The 24,467-nt window shown below is 39.3% G+C and overlaps 1 protein-coding gene across 2 annotated transcripts; it reads left to right on the top strand.

The window, feature by feature from the left end:
* The first annotated feature begins 3,060 nt into the window (after positions 1–3,060).
* Positions 3,061–20,661, top strand: LOC132282623 (mechanosensitive ion channel protein 10-like). 2 transcript variants are annotated; one of them, XR_009471804.1, is made up of 8 exons: positions 3,061–3,451; positions 3,898–5,363; positions 5,466–5,586; positions 16,984–17,277; positions 17,399–17,601; positions 18,950–19,248; positions 19,347–19,378; positions 20,406–20,661. XR_009471804.1 is itself a non-coding variant. In XM_059784362.1 (7 exons), exons 2-6 carry the CDS (start codon positions 3,937–3,939, stop codon positions 19,209–19,211), a joined length of 2,307 nt encoding a protein of 768 aa, XP_059640345.1. In that variant the 5' UTR covers positions 3,062–3,451; positions 3,898–3,936; the 3' UTR covers positions 19,212–19,248; positions 20,406–20,661. The 2 variants fall into 2 exon arrangements, 1 of the variants encoding a protein (XP_059640345.1); XM_059784362.1 differs by lacking the exon at positions 19,347–19,378 and having other exon boundaries at positions 3,062–3,451.
* Positions 20,662–24,467: the final 3,806 nt, after the last annotated feature.

Here is a 24,467-nt window from a genome sequence, read left to right as displayed (position 1 = left end):
TGGTGCAATTAGATAGCTCAGTGTTAACTGCTTATACAATCTGACTATATTCTTGTGAGTGAAATTAATGTTATTTAAGTGAAAAATTCATTTGCGCACACTCACCAGAATGGGGTCTGGCCCAGATACTTCCTGATCATTTTTGTTGCTTAATGCATTTGGAGGCCGCTACTTTACACGAAAATTACTGTTCAGATTCCGGGAGAGAGAGAGAGAGAGAGAGAGAGAGAGAGAGAGAGAGAGAGAGAGTTGCAGTCAAGCCTGCGCTCTTATGCATATATGTTCAGGGAGGGAGAGACTAGAGAGTTGCAATAATGCCTTCTCTATTATAGATTCGCCTTATACTCTAACTGGCATTAAGATATTCAGGTTTGGTTTTTATTATTATTATTATCATTATTATTATTTTATTTAATAATTAACTCCGGCTTTGTTCCGACTAATCCCATGAAGGGAGCCTCCCCACCAGTTGGGTAATATTATAGATTTGTCTTGAACTGTATCGGACATTAGGATCTTGAGAGACTCTTTTTGTCCTCCCCAGCCAAATTCCCATTTTGTTGAAGAGTACACTACTGAACTTCTGTAAGCCTCTTGTCTTCATATTTTCTTTAGCATCTTGCTGGAAGTTGCTATAATTTTCCGGACATCCTCCTTTTTGTGGAAATTTTATTTACTTTTTCATTATATGCCGATGGCAGAGTGAAACAAATAAAAAAATGGGCTTAAATCATAGAACTCCTACTACATTTATTTTTTGATCATAAAATTCTAATCTGTTTTAAAAAATATGAACACTTTTAAAATTCCAATCTGTTCTAAAAAATATGAACACTTTTAAAAAGTGTTCATATTGTCCCAATATCCATATAATTGGACTGTGAAATGTCAAATTTAACCTTATCATTTAATATTAAATTAAAAACTGAAAATTATTTTTTAAAATTACAAAAATACCCTTCACTACTCCTCTCTCTCTCTCTCTCTTAAACTCTCACCCCTCTCTCTCAAACAGACCTTCAAAGAAAATGATATTATTGACTGCTTTAGTACGAACTTAAAACGGACATATATAAAAATATAACGTAGTTATTCTAAAATTTCAACTTAAATAGGTACTCAAATATAATAATTTGATTTGTATAAAATTTAAAACAAAAATTGCAATGTTTTATAATTTTTCAATGATTTGCAATATTTTTTAGAAAATTTATCTTCTTATTTTTGTTTTGTTTTTGGTATCAAATAGATTATAACAATTAACAAATGCCTATCAAAGTAATAGATGGATATTAATGATCAAAGACACAATCTATGAAGGGATACACAACCTAATTATATATAGAAATGCAATAATATCTCAAATATGATGTATATATAAAACAAATATATAATTTGATATACATAGTGATTGAAACTTTAATAGACAACAAATATACTAAATTAAGAAAGAACCTAAAAAGGTGAGTTACTTTCCAAATAGTTATTTACTTTCTATTTTTAAATGAATTACATATAATAGCCACATAAACTTAATAAGGTAGTATGTTTGTATTTGGCGGAGCAAATAGCAAGACTCTTCCATGAAATTAAACACATTTGACTTCATAAAAGTATTACAATAAATGTAATTAAGAAGAGAAAAAAAAAAGGTTGCATAAATTATATATGACTATATAAGTGCAAAAACAGAAAGAAAAATGAGAGACCTTTGAAGGGAAAAAAAAATTAGGATTTGATTGATGAAAGGAAAATAGGTATGTGACTTTTAAAAAAAAAACAGGAAATTAAAGGAATATAAAGAGTAAAAGGAGGAAAAAATAAAATGAAATAAGAGATAATTTTAGTAATTAAAAATTTTAGGGAGGCATACTATAATTTTTTTCATGTAAGCGGAGGGGACATTTGCCACCCTAGGGCATGAATTCGTTCCGCGGGTGCATTCTAGGCATATTTTACAACCAACGGAGCATATTTTACCATCCCTAGGTTTTGACAATTCATCTAAACAAATTATATAAATCTTGGAATTTTTTTTTTTAAAGTTTCAAAAAAAATAAAATGCATGCATGTCTGTTAGTTAAAATCTTCAAAGGCCTGTTAGGTATAATGAAATTGGAAGAAAAGGAAAAGATTGGTAATGGACGGAGACAGATGATAAATTGTGTTTGAATTGAAACATTGGAAAGAAAATGAAGGATTTGGAGAGACACAATACATGAATAATAATTTTTATTCTCCCCTAAAAATGAGGAATGAAAAAAACGACTAGTATATATTTAAGGGAAAATGATAAACTTGAGGATAGTACACACTGATTAAAAAATTGACTTTTAACATGGCTAGAAATTAAACGTCCTCCTAGATTTGACAATGACATAGCATATTAAATCGTGCTTAACTAATTTCAGACAAAACTATCATTTTATCCGCATCTCCTATTACACTTCTTTATATATCAATTATTCCTCTATATAGTAGCATCGTTTTTTATGACAATTCTTCTTTCTATAAAATACTTTTCTCTATATAACTCTCTTGTAGTGAATGAACTTTTTTTTCCTTTCTTAGTCGTTTTCAATTAATATTATATATGGTTAATCTTTCAAATAAAAAAGGCAAAATTTATGAAAAAAAATATGATTGTAAATTTACTAAAATAATTTTTCTTTTACTATATTTTCTAAACACTATTATTTATTTTTTTCATAATTAACTAAACACAATAAATAATTAATATTACCATCGTATCAAGCATACTCTAAACAGAGATGTATTATGAAATGGAGGAATATGGTTTACGTAACGCCATAAAGAATTGATAATGGAAAACAATGCAATACAAAAATGTGCAAAACAGTTCATCTTTTATGGACATTGGGACCCAAAGAAATATTTTTTAAAGTAAAAAGTACGGATTATAAAAGATTTCCACAGCCCAAATAAAAGGGCCCAAATTTATGTCCACACAAGTGGTTCACACACTACTCTCTAGTCTCTATTTGGAAATCGATATTTCCACGCTTATTCAACCATCACTTTTCACTATTGCCCCTCGTTCATTTTTGGCATGAAGCCCATGGCATATGGTTTTTCGTCAGCCAAAAATAATAGCATCAAATTTGTTTGTCGTCTTCATTCTCACCATTCACCGATTTTAAAACCAAGCACGTGCTTCATTCATACATATCTGACAATTCTCTGTGTTTCTCCACAGCCACTACGGCCACTACCACCCTCACTCTCGAGAACGTGTTCCTGTGTGTATATATATGTGATCTAAGCCCTAAACATTTCTCGAAGTTGTTGATTTTGAAATCGACCTTTTCCTTCCTCCAAAACACTTAAATTTATATCACTCTACCTACCGTGACTGTCAGTTGACCATTTCGCTTTCCGTACATGTCCTTGAGATTCCTTAGTTTTACGGTCACTGGCGACTCCATTTCCGGTAATAAACTTGAACTCCGTCGCTGTTTGTTTACATATATGTGAATATTTACTTTTTGGCGCTAAACTACTTTCCTTTAAACAAAATATTACCAGAGATTTCGATTTCAATTTTTTTTTTTGGAGCTAAAATAGTCGTACAACAGTATATATTCTTTACGTGTGTCTATATGTGTATATATAATGTGTTTGTGTTGCATATACACCACTGGACAGCTTTTAGTAAAATACTAGTTAAGAAAGGGTTCTGGTTTAGACCGTTTAGTAAACAATCAGTTTCCTTTTAGGATTTTTTCCACGATGACTATTTTCCGAGAAAAGTGGCTTTCTCGGAAAATTTGGAAAGTGCAGATTTTATTGCTGTCATCTGGTTCATGTTGGTCTTTATTTTGTGAATAGATTTAAAGGTCTTGAAAATACAGATTTGATTTGTGTTTTATGTGCTAGGATTTTGATTTATGCCGAAGAGGTTCTTGTGACGGCACGATGGACGATAAGAAAACAACTGCAGGTGAAGTGGTTGTGCAAATATCCGGGGAAGATTCAAAAGCTCGAAATACTATGGATTCACCTAAAATGGCATCTGCAGATTCGAGTCCGGGACTCGCGAAATCGGCGGCACCACTGAGCTGTCCTTCGCCTGAGATTGCTCGGTTCAGTCCAAGCCCCAAAAAGGCTCCGAAAATCCCCACCAATGAAACCCTAACTCGTCGAAAATCGCTCGCGAGAGTGTATTCCAACAAACCCAAGTCAAGATTTGGTGAACAATCTGTAATTCTTGATTCAAATATGTTTGAAGAAAATGGTTCATCTCTGCAAGAACAATTTGACCGGAGTGGAACTTCACCTCATAGAAATTTATCTAATCGGGCATCACCTAATAACAAATCGGCATCCCCTACTACTACTACTCTTAAGGAGACTCTTAGGACAGTATCAGTTACTCCGAAAACTCCATTGATGGCATCACCTGGAGGTGTGCGAGGACTGGATGAGGAAGAAGAGATCTATAAGAAAGTGAGTACTAAAAATAGGTTGAAGTATAGGAGAGTGAAGATGAAGGTGTTAGTTGAATGGGTCTTTTTCTTTTGCATTTTGGGTACTTTGGTAGCTAGCTTGACTGTCTACAAAATGCAACACACTAATATTTCGGGTTTGCGGATTTGGAAATGGTGTGTGCTTGTAATGGTGACCTTTTCTGGCATGTTGGTTACTAAATGGTTTATCCGTGTTCTCGTTTTCTTGATTGAACTGAACTTTTTGTTCAAAAAGAAGGTGATGTATTTCGTTCATGGGTTGAAGAAGAGTGTTCAGGTCTGTATTTGGTTGTGTCTGGTTCTTGTTACTTGGGTTTTGTTGTTCAGACATAGTGTCGAGCGGTCAGACATTGGCAATAAAATTTTAGATTATGTTACTTGGACCATCGTCTCTTTGCTCATTGGTACATTTTTGTGGGTTATTAAGACTTTTCTACTTAAGGTTTTGGCATCATCTTTCCATGTCAATACATTCTTTGATAGGATTCAAACGTCAATTTTCCATCAGTATATTCTCCAGACCCTTTCAGGACCTCCAGTTATGGAGTCAGCTGAAATGTTAGGGAGGACAAACAGCACTGGTCGCTTGAGTTTCCGAAGAACAAAGGACGGAAAGGATGGGAAGAAGGAGAAGGAGAAGGAGGTTATTGATATAAATAAGCTTCATAAGATGAAGCAAGAAAAAGTTTCTGCTTGGACCATGAAGCAGTTGGTTGATGTGATATCGACTTCAGGGCTGTCTACTATTTCCAATGCACTCGATGAAAGTGTTTATGATGGAGAGGGTGAACAGGCAGATAAGGAAATTACTAACGAAATGGAAGCCATTGCAGCTGCCTATCACATTTTCAGGAATGTTGCTCAACCTGGTAGCAAGTGAGAAAAACTACCTTCCAAAGATAATTGTCTATGTCCTGATGCTTTTTCTTCACTCCATTCTCTTCAGTCTTCCTCTGAACATCATATCTTTATGCACAGGTACATTGATGAGATCGACCTCAGTAGATTCATGATGAAGGAGGAGGTGGATATTGTGTTTCCACTTATGGCAGGTCCAGATACTGGACAAATTGACAGAAAAGCCTTGACAGACTGGGTGGTAAGAATATTTTTTCTCCCTCAAATGGGATTTGGGATAGTTGTTTAATGCCACTTTAAATTGCAATTCCTAACTCATATTTGATCTCTTAGGTACACCTTATTTGATGCTCTTAGATTGAGAAATAACTATGGAACTGATTCGTAAAATATATAGATAATCTTGTATTGATTTGTCCTGTTAGCGAAGAGCCAGGGGAAGAAGTAGGATAAAAAAATTACTTTTATTTGCAGCTTGAATTATTGTTGTACAATTCCTGATTTACTTTTCTTTCCCACTGTCTTTTTGGCAACCATAGATGTGGAGGGAAAAAAACTCCTTCTAATAAAAAGCGCACACGTCATCACTACACATATTTACACTCCAAAGACATATAAGGCCCATCATACTCAAGCCCAAATTGAGGGTATTTTTAGCCCAAGACCATTGTTATTTGTCCTCCAGCCTCCATCAAGGCCGAATCAAGAGGTCATCGGCTCAACTTGTTAATATTTAACATCCGGTCCGTTACTCAAGCCCAGCCAGATCAAAGTATGTTCAGTCCAGTTATTCAAGAATGCACAAGTCCTATCAGTTGAAGGATTTACCGTAGAAGGAAAATTCTGAGATAGGAAATTCTGTACAAGGCAAGTTCTATGTATGGAAAATTAGACAACGGAAAGAACTCTATTAGTAAAGAATGTTTATATAGAAAGAATTAGAGGGCAAGCAACGCGAGTCCTACCATAATTTTACAATCTTTTGTATATAAATAGAGGCTTAGACCTCCAATAAAGGGATCAAGCAATTCTACGCTTTGAGATATATTGTTCTTGTTTATTTTTACTATTGATTGAGTGAGTTGTTTTATTTTTCTTAATCATTATTGGTTGAGCGAAATTTTGCACCTACACTTTGGCGCCGTCTGTGGGAATCGTATAAAAATATACTCCTACTTGTTCTTCAAATCAAATCCTTAGTCGTATCTGGAACGTCAAACGGAGAGTCAGCAATGAATCAACAGATAGAATTGATGCAAAAGATGCGAGAGGAGTTCTTGCACCAATTTGAGACACTCCGGCAAGCAAACGATATGAGTGTCGCCCAGATAGTTGCGCTTCAGCAGCAGACTCATACGCTGCACACGGCAATGGCCAGGCTAACGCCATAACCACCACCAGGCGATGCTGTAGCACCACCCCCCACCCAAAATTTACCTCCAGTTCACAAGCCTCCGGCCAACGGGACACCACCCAACGGGGCTCGACCTAATGAGGTTCAGCAAAAGCAAGGGACGAGGTCCGAGGCGGTTGCTTTGGATAATCTCCCGTGTCGCACACAGGACGAACAGGCCGAGTCCAGCCATAGGCTTACGGTATGGTCCAATGGCGTTCTAGATGGCGCACGCGTACAAGATGCTTTCAACGAAAAGAAGCTATTAAGAGTTCAGACACCAGCCGAGATGGCTAGAGAGCACAAGAACTCCTTGGTCAAGACCCCTTTTACTGACGATGTGTACCTTGTGGAGAGACCAAAGAAGTTCACTATGCCATCCTTCACCCAGTTCGATGGGGCAGGAGACCCCTCTCGGCATTTCGATCATTATGCGCAAAAGATGGCACTGGACGATTATAACGATCCGTGGATGTGTAAGGTTTTTCCTACCAGTTTAACCGGAGCAGCGTTAGAATGGTTCAGGAATAGGCCACATAAGTCTATCCCTGATTATGAGACCTTGTGCACTATGTTCTTAGCCCAGTATTGCGGAAATAAGAAGCAGAAGAAAAGTATTGCCAGCCTTTTCACCATAAGGCAAAGGAAGGGAGAAACTCTGCAAGATTTCTTATCCAGGTTTAACATGGAGGCCTCGAAGATAGCATATTGCCACCCTGCCACGGCAATCGAAACATTTAAGTTGGCAATGATCCAGGGAATCAAGTTTCACACATCCTTGATCAAATATTCCCCCCCGGATATGCAGACTTTGAACGCTAGGGCACAAATCTACATTCGGTTGGAGGAAAACGTAGCCCACTGTGCACAGCATGCTACCCTCGTCACAGTGGAAAACAAGTCTCGAAAGAAAGCTGCAAGCACAAGGATGCAGAAGGTTCCTCATACCGCCACACAAGTCACCCAAGCGCCTGAGAAGAGGCGAAGGACAGAGGACAGGCTTACCCCTCTCCGTACTACCTTAGCGCGCCTATTCCAAGAGAATAAGACGAGGTTCGCAACTCCTTAGCCCATGAAACAACCCTTGGAGCAGAGGGACAAAAGCAAACATTGTGCCTACTATAGAGACTATGGGCATACCACCAATGATTGCAGGTCCCTTCAGCGACAGGTAGAAAGCATGATAGCGAGAGGAGAGTTGGTGGAGTATCTCGCCACGAAGGAGTACGTAAAACCTCGGGAGGTTAACCCTCGACGGGTAGAGGGCGGTCAGGTAAAGGTTATCCATGCCATACACGGAAGGTCAGAGGATGATGAAGAGTCTGAAGAGTTGTACAGATCCAGGCTGAGAGAGGCTCATAAGTTACGAAGATTGTCTTCGGTAAACACGGTTGCACCAGGCAGCATCAACATTGGATTCGGTAACAATGATCTGTCTAGAGTCCAGCGCCCGCATGAGGACCCCTTGGTCATTAGCCTCCTAGTTGCGAATTATATGATCAGGAGGGTGCTGATAAATCCGGGAAGTAGCGCCAACATCATTACAAAAGCAGCTTTTGATCAGTTGGGGGTTTCACCATCGTCCATCAGGCCAACTTCCAGCCCCCTAATGGGATTTGATGGTACTAAGGTGAATCCGCTTGGGGTGATCGATCTATCCGTTACTGCAGCAAAGAGGACTCTGAAGGAGAACTTTGTCGTGACGGAGATTCATCCATCTTATGACCTCATTATGGGGAGAGGTTGGATCCATCGTATGAACGGAGTCCCCTCTACCCTTCATCAAATAATGAGGTGTTTATCCCCAGATGGCAGGGAGGTCATCGACCTCTGGGGAGACCAGGTGGCTGTAAAAGAATGTTACATGCTAACGCTACATAAAGCAAAGAAGGCGTCGAAATCACCTCAGTTAGAGGCGAATCCCAAAGATGCAATCAAATAGCAGTTACAGTATCCTCTGTCCAAGTATCTCAAGGCAGAGGAAGAAGCCGAGGCTGAAGCACCTACCGAGGAGTCCCTCGAAGCTATAGAGGTAGTCCTCGGAGACCCTCAGAAGGTCACCTACATTGGCTCATCTTGCACAGCCGAAGAGAAGGAAGCATTGATCAGGGTCATTCGGTGCAATTCGGATGTCTTTGCCTGGGATCACTCGGACATGGTAGGGATCGATCCTACGGTTTCATGCCATAGTTTGAGGGTTAACCCAGAATTCAGGCCAGTCAAGCAGAGGCACCGACGGTTCGCACCTGAACGGAATCGCATAATAGTCGAGGAAGTAAATAAACTATTACAAGCAGGATTCATTCGAGAGGTGCAATACCCACAATGGCTCTCAAATGTAGTAGTCGTTCAAAAGAAGAATGGAAAATGGAGGGTATGCGTAGAGTATACCAACCTTAACAAAGCTTGCCCAAAAGATAGCTTCCCTCTGCCCAAGATTGATCAAATGGTGGATGCTACGACAGGTTATGAGAGGCTCACATTTCTCGATGTATACTCCGGCTATAATCAGATTCCCATGAATCCTGAAGATGAGGAGAAAACCGCTTTCATCACAGAGACGGGCACTTACTGCTACAGAGTGATGCCCTTTGGTCTAAAGAATGCCGGAGCCACCTACCAGCGACTTGTCAATAAAATTTTCAATAATCTACTGGGGAATACAGTTGAAGCCTATATCGATGACATAGTGGTCAAAAGTATACGGAAAGAAGACCACCCGAAGCACCTCCAGGAGGTCTTTGATACTCTCAAGAGGTACAATATGAAGCTGAATCCCACCAAGTGCTCCTTCGTCGTCTCGTCAGGACAGTTCCTCGGGCACATTGTAAATAAAAGAGGAATAGAAGTAAGCCCAGCTCAGGCAAAGGCACTCATACAGAACCAAGAGTCAAAAACCCGCAGGGAAGTGCAAGTTCTAACCGGCCGAATTGCGGCTCTCAGTCGGTTCATATCCCGATTATCTGATAAGTATAAACCTTTCTTTGATGCTATTCGATCCAAAAACAAAGATATGTGGGGACCTCAGCAGCAGGAAGCTCTCAATCAATTGAAAAGCTACATGACAAAACCCCCAATCCTTTCTGCTCCAACGCCCGGAGACACTCTCATCCTGTACTTGGCAGTATCAGCTGTAGCAACAAGTGCAGTGTTGATCAAAGAAGGAGGCAAGGTTCAGCACTCAATCTTTTACACAAGCAAATGATGACGGATGCCGAGACACGGTACAGCAAGACGGAAAAGGTAATCCTGGCGTTAATTTATGGTAAGAGGAAACTTCGACATTACTTCGAATCTCACAGCATAGTGGTACTTACAAATCACCCTATACGGGCTATCCTAGCTAAACCACACTTGTCTGGTCGAATTACAAAATGGGCTATTGAACTTAGCTCTTTTGATATCACCTATGCACCGAAGGTATCTCACAAGGGGCAGTCAGTAGCGGATTTCCTACTAGAGTATGAAGATCAATCTGAGGAACCGACACTTCAAGAGCCGTACTTGGAGTTACGGGTTGATGGCTCTTTCAACCAGAAAAGGGCATGGGCCGGGATTGACATCACAACACCCGAGGGTACCAAGCTGCAGCAGTCAATTTTGCTAGATTTCCCAGCTACTAATAACGAGGCCGAGTATGAGGCGTTGCTTGCCGGACTTCGGCTAGCTAAACAGCTACAGGTACGATGTTTAAAAGTTTTTAGTGACTCACAGCTTGTGATCAATCAAGTGACAGGGCACTATTATCCCAAGGAGGAACGTATGAAGTCATACAAAGATGCTGTAGAGAGTGCTATCCGGGAGTTCGATCAAATCGAATTCCATCAGGTACCACGAGATGAAAATGCCGAAGCAGATCGATTGGCCGCAGCCGCATCATCTTCAGACGAAGAGTTGATTCGGCTTGTTCCAATCGATGTTCTCGAAGAACCCAGCATTAATCCCCGGCAAGAGGTGATGGTGATCCCGGAAGTTCCACGCGAGCCATGCTGGATTGATCCAATCGAGGCCTACCTCAAGGAGGGAGTTCTCCCAAATCAAAAAGCTGAGGCAAGGAAGCTTAGGCTTACCGCGGCTAAGTACTCAATCATCAATAACCAGTTGTACCGAAGGTCATTCTCCGGTCCTTATCTCAAGTGTTTAACCCCTACTGAGGCCCTCACAATTCTAAAACAAATTCATGAAGGAGATTGTGGAAATCACTCGGGAGGAAGATCCCTTGCACACAAAATTCTAACCCAAGGTTATTTTTGGCCATACTTGGCTCGGAATGCCGAAGAATACTCAAGAAGATGTGACAAGTGTCAGTGCCATGGTCCAATAAAGCATCAACCTGCCGAAGGTTTGCACGCCATGGCTAATCCATGGCCGTTCGCCCAATGGGGGATTGATGTAGTAGGACCGTTACCCAAAACCATGGAAAAAAAGGAGCATGTGCTTCTGGCTACGGATTACTTCACCAAGTGGGTGGAAGCTGAAGCCTTCTCTAGCGTCACCCACGAAGAAGTAAAGCATTTCATTTGGAGCAATATTATTTGCCGGTTTGGGATACCAAAAGTCATCGTAATGGACAATGGTAAGAACCTCGATAACAGAAGTACAAGAAAGTTCTTTAGCGAACATGGAATCCTGCAAAAATTGGCTGCAGTTAGTCATCCACAAGGCAATGGGCAAGCTGAAATAACTAATCGCACGATATTTGGGTGCTTAAAGAAAAAATTGGAGAAATTGAAGACAAAATGGTACGAGAATCTCCCTTAAGTGCTCTGGGCCTATCGAATCACTCCAAGACGACCCACGGGAGAAAGCCCATTTGCTATGGCATATGGATCCGAAGCTGTCATTCCTACCGAGTCCATAATCCCAACCCTTCGGACATCCTTGGTACTGGAAGGGAACAATGAGCAACAACTCGAACATAGCCTTGATCTTGTGGACGAAAGGAGAGATGCAGCAGCAATTCGGCTCGCGGCATACCAACAGCAGGTGTGTAACAGTTATAACAAACGCGTCAGATTCAGGAGCTTTGTGGTAGGCGATTGGGTTTTGAAGCAAGAGACAGCTCATGTAAAGAAACTGGAACCTAATTGGACCGGACCCTACAGGGTTACCGAAGTAGTGGGGAAAGGAGCATATCGTTTGGCCGAAGCTGGCGGACGTCCCATTGCGCGTCCTTGGAACGCAATACACCTTAAAAGGTATTTCCATTAGTTAAGTTTGTCAATTTTGCTGCAAATTCTTCACAAATAAGGCTGAGTATGTCCACAGTCAGCCAAACTTTTCTTTATTTTGCTTCTATATTCAGTACAACTCTACTCTATTTATTTCTTTCTATAAAAATGGGGGCCATACTACTCTATGATCAACTTTTATGCATGCGTCGCGTTAGGCAATTTTTATGCATGCCAAGTCGCACTATGTAATTTTTATGCAATTAGAAGCAAGCTGCTAAAAAGCATTCGTCACAATGATTTTTAAGGAAAAAAAAAAAAAAAAAAAAAACACGAGTTATGGCCTATGCTTAAAACTTTCCATCCCACATCGACAAAAAAGTATGTGCTACATTCTGTTATATATGGGAATATTCAAATAGTTAATTACGGTGTAAGGAGGGCCCACTGGTATTTAAGGCTGTCAAGCTCGATACCAGAGGCATTCCTTACACCGACCTTTTTGACAAAATTTAGTCTATATCCCACATCGGATAGAAATAGAAAAGAAATGCGGTTCATATATGCGTGGTCTACAACATTTGGTTGCCAAGAAGGGAGTATCAGTGGAGGAGGAAAGTCTCCAAAGTCAACAAATAGGAAACTTTACAGCCACTGTTACTCGCTTTCTTGGCCTCTTATCATTTTTGAATCCTCGGCCTCATGATAAGTTGTTTGAGAAAAAATATAAACAAACTTCCCCTCAGGCTCAGCGCCGGGGAGTAGTTCATTCGCCTCGGACCTTGAGTGTCCGGCTCGGCAAAACCTCCCCTCTGGCTCAGCGCCGGGGAGCAATTCATTTAAACCTCCCCTCAGGCTCAGCGTCGTGGAGTAGTTCATTCGCCTCGGACCTTGAGTGTCCGGCTCGGCAAAACCTCCCCTCTGGCTCAGCGCTGGGGACTAATTCATTTAAACCTCCCCTTAGGCTTAGCGCCGGGGAGTAGGTCATTCGCCTCGGACCCTAGGTGTCTGGCTCCGCAAAAATCTCGCTTCGGACCCTAAGTGTTCGGCTCGGCAAAAATCTCGCCTCGGACCTTAAGTGTTCGGCTCGGTAAAACCTCCCCTTTGGCTCAGCGCAGGGGAGTAATTCATTTAAACCTCCCCTCAAGCTCAGCGCCGGGGAGTAGGTCATTCGCCTCGGACCCTAGGTGTCTGGCTCCGTAAAAATCTCGCCTCGGACCCTAAGTGTCCGGCTCGGCAAAACCTCCCCTCCGGCTCCGCGCCAGGGAGTGTTTAATTCGCCTCGGATCCTAAGTGTCCGAGACAGCTTCGGACCCTAAGTGTCCTATTCAGCAATATTCCTCCACACTCGGTGCCGAGGAATAATTCGCTTCAGACCTCTGGTGCCCGGATCAGAACTCTTTCCTCCGGACTCCAAGTGTTTAATACCCTGTGGATGTGGATATATCATAAGTTCATCATGATCCACCCCACATCAGGAACACACGAGAAGGAAAGAGTATGTATACGTTTACTGCAGGCAAGTCAAAGGCAAGGAGAGTTCACTTAACAGTTAAATCATTGTCCATATGAATCATCCTGAGATATCAACTAAACTGTTAAAAGGATCTCCTTCTTCCCACTATCCTTGCTTTTTCTCGGATAGCATAAATCCGAAGCATAAAGACAATGTGTTTTGTTTGTCATAAAAACATTACCAGTCAGAAAAATATGAACAGTATCGAAAGCATACAGCAAAAACAAATCAGGTATTGAAAGCCTAAAACAAAAAATTATATTCATTATCCCAAACATACTGTCAATAAAAACAAAATACATGGTTCTACTTCCTCTTCGGATCGAAGGGAGTAGATTCAAAAGCATCCACTACAGTAGGACTTGGGGTAGGAGGAATTGAAGCCGCAGGGGCAGAAGAGCTAGGAGTACCCTTCAGGTGCGCCTTCACCATCTCGGCAAAGCGGATTTCAGCTTCCAAAGCCTCTGGCCCTTCATCATATGGGAAGTGCACCCCCACCTGCTTGTCAAAAGCGTCCGGATCCATCGTCCTAGGGCCTGAGCCCTGATTATAGCCAGACCGGAACGCTTTAGCACTAGCCAGGTGTGCCAGACAGGAGTAGCGCCCCTGCATTTGCTTCCCCGCCTTGAAGCAAGTAGTAAGAGCCTCGGTCAGGCGTTGAACTTCGGCCTGAAGAGAATCCACCTTAGCCTCAGAGGCAGCCAACTGCCTCTTATACGCATCCTTGGCTTCAGAAGCTATTTTCAGATTGGTAGAGGCAGTGGTGGCTCTCTTCTCTGCATTGTCAAGATCCTTTTCCAGCTTCTTGATGGAGAGGGATTGGGCTTCAGCAGTGGCGCAGAGGGCCATGGTGTGGTATAGACTCTGTATAACAGAGGAACAAATATGAGCATAAATGGAAACATAAGCAAGCAAGAGTAACATAATTCTGAAGGAGCAATGCGAACCTCTATGGCCCGAACCGGGGCAGAGGGGAGTAGTTGTTCCAACCCCATTTGGCTGATGGCTTCCTCGTCCTTTGGGAGCCACATCCCTCGAGCCACCGCCAGTGCAGCTGAAGGGTCTGTGATCACAGAATCCCTTGAGTGCAGGACTGACTTGTCAGCCCTGGTGAAGGAAGGAGTCCAAGGAGCCCCAGTCTCAGCCAGAACAAATGCCCTGACTTCATCTTCAGGTTCGGCCTCTCCAGCCTTTTTCCCTCTGCTTTTAGAAGGGACTTTGCCCTTGCCAGAGGATGGGGGGTTGAGGCGAGATTTCTTCATTGGTGGTTCCTCAGCCTCCACCTCACCCTCAGTAGATCTAATAACGACCAAGGGTTGGGCATCTTCGGTTTTCTTTTTTAAAGCCTCAGCCCTCCGTATCTCCTCCTCAGTCATAGGGAAACTGTCAAAAGATGGTAGAGACAGATCCATGAGGTCTGCACCAACAGCACTGGAGGCAATATCCTTGAGGTTTGAAGAAGTTAGCAGGTCCTCGATAGGCGAGGGGTCACTCCAGACTCGTTCCTCAAGAAAAGAAAATCTGTTCCTTGCTGCGGAGGATGGGAATGTAGCTGAAAAAACACCAAGAAACTCATAAGTACGGCGAAACATTAAGACTTGGCAAGGAAAACAGCCAGAACACTTGGTATGAAGGGAGGTTAAGTATTCTATACCTAATTTCCCGAACTTACGCGGGATGGGGAGCGTAATTGATTGGGGCACGAACCATTTTCCTTTAACTATAACCATCCTTTCTTTCCACTTCTTTTCGGATGAAGGAAGGTTCGTGCATATCCTCTGATGAAGGGGAGAGGTAAAAAAGAAGCGACCAGGCTCGGTCCCATGCTTAGATATATTGTAAGTAAGCAGAAGGTCGGCAAAAGTCAAATCCAGAGCCTCTAATTTCCGGCGCACCAACAGTGCCGAAAGGATGCGAAAGAAATTAGGATTTACCTGAAGGGGGGCAAGACCTAACTTGTTGAAAACTAAATGATAGAAGGGATGAAGAGGGAACCGGAGGGCGTTAAGATGCCCTACCGAAAGAAGCAATTCACTTTCTTCAATTCCCTCGCCGGAGGTAAAATCGGCACCCTCGGGATATTCTGCAATTTCTACTCCCTCAGGAATATCAAATTCTTCCATTACCGAAGCAATAGAGAACTTGATGCGGTGAATAGAGATGATTGCTTTCCTCTCTTCATGAGTAAGAACATTATCAGAGCCTGAGGTGGATGTCTTGGCTGGAAGGGGGGAAGTACCTAATTGATTCAACGAAAGACGATCTGTAGAAACCCTGGGAGGGGGAGCCCTAATGCGAACGGGGGAAGTTGAAGGTGTGGATTCAGAATCCCCAATGTCTATACATTCGGGAGTAGATGAAGTACTCATAATGAAAGATTGAAGAGAAAGATGCGAAAAAAAACTAACCTGACAAGGCGATGGAATGAAGAACGCAGGAGTGCAGCAAGGGCGAATGTAACTCTTGCAGAATCTTGTATGACGGAGTAATAATGAAAGACCTCGAACCGTTTCTGAAGCAAAGTAAAAAACCGGTTTCAATTCCCTCTTTAATGGGAGCCGTCACTCAATTAAAAATGAAATTTGGGGCAAAGTGTGGAGGGAAAAAAACTCCCTCCAATAAAAAGCGCACACGTCATCACTACACATATCTACACTCCAAGGACATATAAGGCCCATCATGCTCAAGCCCAAATTGAGGGTATTTTTAGCCCAAGACCATTGTTATTTGTCCTCCAGCCTCCATCAAGGCCGAATCAAGAGGTCATCGGCCCAACTTGTTAATATTTAACATCCGGTCCGTTATTCAAGCCCAGCCAGATCAAAGTATGTTCAGCCCAGTTATTCAAGAATGCACAAGTCCTATCAGTTGAAGGATTTACCGTAGAAGGAAAATTCTGAGATAGGAAGTTCTGTACAAGGCAAGTTCTATGTATGGAAAATTAGACAACGGAAAGAACTCTATTAGTAAAGAATGTTTATATAGAAAGAATTGGAGAGCAAGCAACGCTATCTTTTTACAATCTTTACAATCTATTAGTAAAGAATTGGAGAGCAAGAATTGGAGAGCAAGCAACTCTATTAGTAAAGAATTGGAGTCCTACCATAATTTTACAATCTTTTGTATATAAATAGAGGCTTAGACCTCCAATAAAGGGATTAAGCAATTCTACGCTTCGAGATATATTGTTCTTGTTTATTTTTATTATTGATTGAGTGAGTTGTTTTATTTTTCTTAATCATTATTGGTTGAGCGAAATTTTGCACTTACAATAGAGTAGAAGAGAATTTTAAGTTTGTTATACATATGAGTCAACCCACATAAGATACTGGTACTGTAGCATAAGATAAACACCACATCTTATCAGTTATCACATAATAGCTATAATAGTTAGGAACTTGGGACAATTGCAACCTAAGTGCATTTGACTTGCACTAATATGTTTCAAAATGATCTGGATTTTAATATAGGAAGAGTAGCTGATAAATTACTGCTTATTCATATGGTTTGCGTATGAAAGGTCATTTCTCAACATTCATATCCTTGTTATTTTTGTAGGTGAAGGTTTACAACGGCCGAAAAGCACTAGCACATGCTTTAAGTGATACAAAAACAGCCGTAAAACAATTGAACAAAGTTATCTCAGGGATCCTTACTGTTGTGATGGTTATTGTGTGGCTTCTTTTGACAGAAATTGCAAATACCAAAATACTCCTGCTCCTCTCATCACAGTTTGTGGCGGCAGCTTTTATGTTTGGAAGCACTTGCAAGACTATATTCGAATCTATTATATTTGTATTTGTGATGCATCCATTTGATGTTGGTGATCGTTGTGTCATTGAGGGTGTTCAGGTAACTACTGCAGGTTACATTTTATTTGGTTGTTTAAGAATTACTTTATTAATTACCAAAAAAAGTATACATATATATATATATATATAGTATCTTTATATAACATATTGTTATTTGACAGATGATAGTTGAGGAGATGAATATCTTGACCACAGTCTTCTTGAGATATGATAACGAAAAAATATACTATCCAAATTCAGTTTTGGCGACCAAACCTATCAGCAATTTCTACAGAAGCCCAGATATGGGTGATAATGTAGAGTTCTCTATTGATTTTATGACACCACTGGAGAAGATCGGGGCTCTCAAAGAAAAAATAAAGAAGTAAGTTGAGTTCAGCATTATTCTTCATCTTTTTTACTTGGTGGTATAATTACAAGGAACTCATTATTTTGATTGCTTCAAGATAAAAAGCTTTGTATTTCTGGCCTGTGTGTTAAGAATATGGAAGCTTCAACTTGTGTTGGAATTCTCCTGGACATTTATGATACATCTGTACATGTATAAGGTATTATAGTTCACCTATATATTAAGAATTTTGATAGCACAAATATTTGTTTTACAGATCTAAGTAATAATAAAAAGAAACTTAATCAACATATAATAGATATTCAAACAAATATATTATTTAACAATAAAGAATTTCTATCAATCAACACATAAAAGAAACTCAGTCAACATATAATAGAAATTCAATCAAAGATGTATTTAACAATAAAGAGTTTCTATCAATCAACACATAAAACATGCAATTTAAATATTCTATTGAAGGAGAATACAATGACCCCATGGTGATATGTAGACTTTCATCATGACCCCTACATGGGCGAATTATATCATAGGTTTTGCTACAGATTCAGAGAATTTCCTTCAACGGCCTTTGTTTGGATTGCTACTGTGCAATAGTGCCGTGAGTCCAGGTGAATTTGGGGTGTACCAAAGGGGGGCTCAAGATGTTATTCACTATTAAATGTTTTGTTCCTTTCTTTCCTTTCCTCCTATATGCATCCTTGCTAAAAATTCTTGTGTTTTCAAGTGCTACTTTTAAGATTTAAAAGTGATTCTTTTTGTCAAGTCAAATTATATAAAAAGGTGCCAATGGGGGGCACAAGATATTAGAACACTGATTGCCCCAAAAGTTCTAGCTATTAGTGAATTGGTCCAACAATGTAATATACCCTTCATCGCTTACAATTTTGTTGTGTATGTAGCGAGACAAACAGATCAAAACCAACAAAGTGCAAGTACCAAACCAGAGAACAAATGTAAAGATAGAAACTTGAACCCAAGACCTCCCAGAATTAGAGTCCTGATAGCATTGTAGACTCTCCATTGCTACAAAAACATAAGCTTTTAAGGAATGAGCCCAACAATGTATATCAAGCTCTCTAAAACCCTTCCTCACGTGTCACCGGCCTTGCACGTGGCCTACCAAACTGAACAGAGTGTAAATATGTATTTGAATTTGTTAGACCAAGGCTTTTTTCAATTGCATTGAGTTGAGTTCGAATGTCCACGTGAGTTTTGTTGAAAATTTCAATTGCATTGCTTCTGTTCACATCGTCCATGGGAGTTATGTAGAAATTCTCAACTTACTTTGATTAATTACCCTCTAGATTGGTGTATTTGCTACTGTTAGTCTTGTTGTTTTTTCATTCTTTTATATCGTCAGGTATTTGGAGAAAAATCCGCAACACTGGCATCCTAACCACAGTGTGGTGGTTAAGGAGATTGAGAATGTGAACAAGATAAAGATGGTCATCTTTTTTAATCATACAATGAACTTTCAAGAATTTGGGGAGAAGAACAATCGAAGATCTGAATTCGTCTTAGAGTTGAAGAAAATCTTCGAAGAGCTGGGTATCAAATATAATCTCCTGCCTCAGGAAGTTCATCTTGTTGAGTCATCAACCCCAGCTGGTTCCACCAGATGATTATTGCCGGAGGTTCAATTCATCACTTTGATTGCTAGTATGTGCTCTTTCTTCCTAACTCATATAACATGATGAAATAACCTGTCTGACAGAATTTTATGTACCTGACTTTCTTTTGGTTGGGAAATTTGGAAGAGGCATGTCTGTGTCGGAAGCTGCGTGGACAGGTGAATGTACTGACCAATCCGACCTTGTCACTGAATTGTACATAAATCAAGAGTAGCATACAACACCCTATACAAACCAAATGGGAATAATTAACACACCATGCTTTGTTCAAAATAATTATCCCAGTTCCTTTGCAATGATGCAATCATGAAAATTCAACACTCAATTAAAAATCAGTATGCAAAAATAAAATTTGGTAAGCCCCAAAATTCATACTCCGCTCTAATTTCAATTGCGTTGTGTTAAACATTAACCTTGTCCATATTAGACCAGAGATCATCAATCTGGGCCCTTCATTTGTCTATGATTGGGCCAGCTTGATACGAGAGTGTACCAAAGAAAGGTATTGTTACCATACCCATCTTGATTTCAATAAAGCTTTGAGCAATAGGTCTCAACTTTAAGATATATTCCTTCTTGTGCATAAGCTATCTAATGGGACATGGATACTCTATGAAATTGTGTCTTATATCAACTAAGTATGGCCTAGATTACCTCAAAGATTATTTTTTGCTAATAGCCCACTAATGCCTTAGCATAGTACACCTATTTCAGACCTCTAGTCTTTCACTGCCAACTTGCCAAGACCCTCTTTAGTCCTTTCTTAGTTGTACAAACTGCTCTCTGGTTGTCTTCCGCTCCAGTAAGTTTTCAAGGCCTGGACCAGAAATAGGCTATGAACACTTCTCCAATGTTAGTGAGTACTTTCAAGGGAAGTATAAAAATGCCACACCAACATACCTGGATGCTATATGAATTGGATTTGATCATTTGTAGCCTAACTGCATTTAGCAACATCCAGGTAAACTTGGTCTTAGTAATACAATGGGAATCAAATCTTAATAACTTTTGAGCAGGATCCTATGGATGTATTTGGGTTTGCTGCATCCTTCAAGATCTTATAACTCACAGGGTTTAATATGTAATGGAATTTACGATGAAAGAGAAACAAAAATATTACTATTTTAATAGAGTTAGGTTCTACAAAATTTCACTAATTTGTATATATGGTTTTTTTGACGGTAGGTGCTATGATGAAGTCCTGAGGATCTCTCTGTGTTGAAGGAAAGTGAGTGGGTTGCCTCTAGGATGGTGCTGGAGCTGTCTGTTAACCTGGTAGAGGGATAAAAAACCGCCTTGTTTTCTAATAGATGTTTCATTGTTATCAATTATGCAGTCAAGATGTGCATTGTGGTGTTCATCTTGTTTTAACTTCCAATTTGTATGATATAATTTGATAATTTTACCTAATATACATCCATTGCCTGGGTTTTAGTCGTAATGGTGCAAGTAGATAGCTCAGTGTTAACTGCGTATACAATCTGACTCCGTTCTTGTGAGTGAAATTAATGTTATTTAAGTGAAAAATTCATTTGCGCACGCTCACCAGAATGGGGTCTTGCCCAGATACTTCCTGATCATTTTTGTTGCTTAATGCATTTGGCGGCTGCTACTTTACATGAAAATTACTGTTAAGATTCTTAGAGAGAGAGAGTTGCAATCAAGTCTGCTCTGTTATGCATATATGTTTAGGGCCTGTTTGGAGGATGTTCTACCATGTTCTATTCTCTTCCCTACAGTGCAAATGGACACTGTTGAGGCCATGAACTTGTTTGGCATGGGCTGTATTGTTTTAAACAGTGGTGGAGCATTTTGGAAAAATGGCCCAAAAGTTGGAACAAAATATCCTTGTTCCAACTTGTTCCCAAAATAAGGCCAGCCCACTAATAACTGTAGCGGGTGGAACAACGGCCCAAACTTGTTCCATTCTCAGAACAAGTATAAAGAGAAGAGGTGGAACATTTCTAGGGTTTTTTGCAAGGCTCAACAACAGAGGCGATACAGAAGAGGTTGTGCTGTACTTGACACAAACGCGGCGTTGAAGCTTTCCGAGAGTCGTCTTCTTCTCACCGGTGAGTTCCTCTGCTTCATCTTCATCAGAATTCATTGCGCTCTGTATAAAATAGGTATTGTTCTTTGAAGATCGGGCTTCAAATCGCTGAGCTGTGTATGCAGATCTGAAGAGAGGAACCCTATGTCTCACCTCTGCTCTGCTTTTTCCGGCGAACCCAGTTGTCATTGTCATTGTCCATGGTGTTGATTTGGGTGTGCTTTTTGGATAAGCCCTTGCAGACCCCAGCTGGGTATTTTATGGCATTAAGCCCCAGCTTGCGAAGAGCAGCTTTACCAAGATCAACACCACATATGTCAGAGAGCCTGATCAGATACAGCAACACATCTGACAGCTCCTCACCCAAGTGTTGCTTCTCTTCTTCTTCCCAACCTGGCAGCCCTCTTGGGACCTCTCCTTTCCACCGGAAGATCTCAGACAACCCTCCCACTTCTCCAACCTAAAAACACACAAACAGACATATTTATATGTATCAAAAAAAAAAAAAAAACAAACAGACAGTGGCTTTACCAAAAAAGGGCTTTATTTTATCACTTTTTGTGTACAGAAATATACAACATACATATTAAGATTTATATACTTCGATATAGCACATTAAGGCTGGAAGCAGTGGCTTAACCAAAGAAAAACAAGTGGGTTTTCATTGTCAAGGACTAACAGTTTTAGTTTGTTGGGTCTTTAATTTTGACCTCTTTATTATGATCACAGTACTGAAGAGATCTAAAAATTCACAAATGTGAAATAACCCACGGTTTGCTGGCCAAAATTCATTAATAAATTGAAACGTGAATGTGAATCTCATTATTATATAAACTATGTAATATATTAAAATTCATGAAATGTATAATATATTGAAACTTTATTTCAGTTCTATATTGAAATAATGTATGGGACAATTGTCAAAATAATATGCAGCATTAATAGGTTTTGCAATTTATAATTTATTTTAATGATTTTTATAATAAACTAAAATAAATGGAGGAACAATATATATATATATATTAAAAGTTATATCAATTGTATATTAAAATTATACAATAATTAAATTTAACTTTATACTTGATAAAGTTAGAAAAAATGTATAGAAGAAAACATTATTTAATAACATTCTTAATCTAACATATTTAATTATTTTATTTTTCTACTGATTTTGGTTACACTTTCAGTCTTCCAAACATATTTTGTTCTCATATTTCTTAGAACAATATACATTACCAAGCATGTTCTACCATGTTTTTGTTTCAAAATTCTCAGAGCAAATTTGAAACACCAAACATATTTTGTTCTCATTTTAGAATATCACATTACAAAATACTTGTTCTGTTCTACACTAGAGCAATACACTACTTCACACTACACTTCCCAAACAGGCCCTTAGGGTAGAGAGTTGCACCAATGCCTTCTCTATTGTAGATTCTTCTTGTACTATAACAGGCATTAAGATATTCAGGTTTGGTCTTTATTATTATTATTATTATTATATAATGATTAACTCCGGGCTTCGTCCCGACTAATTCCATGGACCCGAGCCTCCCCACCAACTGGGTAATATTATAGATTGGTATTGAACTGTATCGGACATTAGGATCTTGAGAGACTCCTTTTGTCCTCCCCAGCCAAATTCCCATTTTGTTAAAGAGTACACTAATGAACTCGTGTAAACCTCTTGTCTACATATTTTCTTTAGCATCTTGCTGGAAGTTGCTATAATTCTCCTGTCCCTTCCTCTTTGTGAAACAAATAAAAAAATTACACTCATGTACCATGGAATTCTTGGCCCAAGTTTATTCCATCTCCGGTGAACAAACTAAAATAGCATATCATCATTCCGATTCCCTTCCCCTCGCATCCCATTCGCACGAATAAATTATATATTATTGGTGGTTAATATAGTAGTTCTTTTGTCTTAATTTAATTATCACTTATGGGAAGTAATCATTTTTAATGGGACATGTGAGACCTACATCATCTCATTGAAAAGTTACCAACTTGTCCTTTTAAGTTTTAAAAATTCAAGTTTGAATTTTAAACTAAAATGACATATGTGGAAAGATACGATATATTCAAAAGGAAAGTGGATACTTATCTTGGGACCGACAAAAAAAAGAAAGTATGACACTTATTTTAGGACAGACAAAATATCACATTAAAAAGTTTACCAAGGTGTCATTTATGATATCCTTAATTTCTTTGGAGGGGGAAAAAATTCATTCTTTATGTTAATTTAAGGGCCATCATCCTTGCCCACCTCCTCCTATTTTTTATTTTTATTTATTTATTATTATTTTTTTAATGGATGGAGTGGGTCATACGACTCATATCTCTTCTAAGATTTAATAGTTTAAATTTATTTTTAATTACTTTATTTTATTTTAGTAATTTTATATTTTAAATTTATTAATTCCATGTTAATTTTGACCATTTTCTTATCTTCTATGCAAACTATGCTCTCCTAATATAAACAAATCATGTTTAAAACACACGTGTTATTCCAACAATAATCACCTTATCACGCTTTTGTTCTTAATATCGTTTCAAAGTTAAGTTAGAAAGAGTTTGGATTAAAATTTTCTCCATTGCGACCTACAATATAAGTATACATGAGTATCCCTCTCAATTATTTTTCTTTCTCACTATTTAATTGACTTTTTTTTTTTTTTTTTGACTCATTCCAAAAAGGATTTGGTTGGATTTTAAGCACCCGGTCGCTTGAATTATAACCATTGAAAGTTTTTGTTAAAAGGTTCAACCCAAGCCTATGGTTTTAGGGGCTTGGCTGATCTTTGATTCTTTACGATTTTGACCATTCATAGGATTATTTCAGGTGGCATGGAATCTATGACTCATTTATTCCAAAATTAATTTTTATTTTTTTGGATGTTTCAAAACAAATCCTCGTTTTTTTTTTTTCAAGATTTAAAAAGTTAAAACCTTGAAAGAAAACCTTCAATTGGGATTATTATTATTATTATTTTGAAGGATAAGGATTATTAGTTGTTCCTACTGCACATGTTCAGATCAATCTCAGAAGATAACCTTATCCTTGGATTCCAGGTGAAAAAATTTCCACGTCGGACACATTTGAAGTGACACGTCAGCAGCAAATCATCTCCATTTTCCACCTCTCATTACCTATCTATCCCACTTCACTTCTCAACCAACACCACAAAAACTCA

This window comes from Cornus florida, unplaced genomic scaffold, assembly GCF_030987335.1.
Source record: "Cornus florida cultivar Cherokee Brave unplaced genomic scaffold, ASM3098733v1 CherokeeBrave_3.0.0_Hap2_Chr11, whole genome shotgun sequence".
Classification (NCBI taxonomy): Eukaryota; Viridiplantae; Streptophyta; class Magnoliopsida; order Cornales; family Cornaceae; genus Cornus; species Cornus florida.
This window is presented reverse-complemented; position numbering and strand designations above follow the sequence as displayed.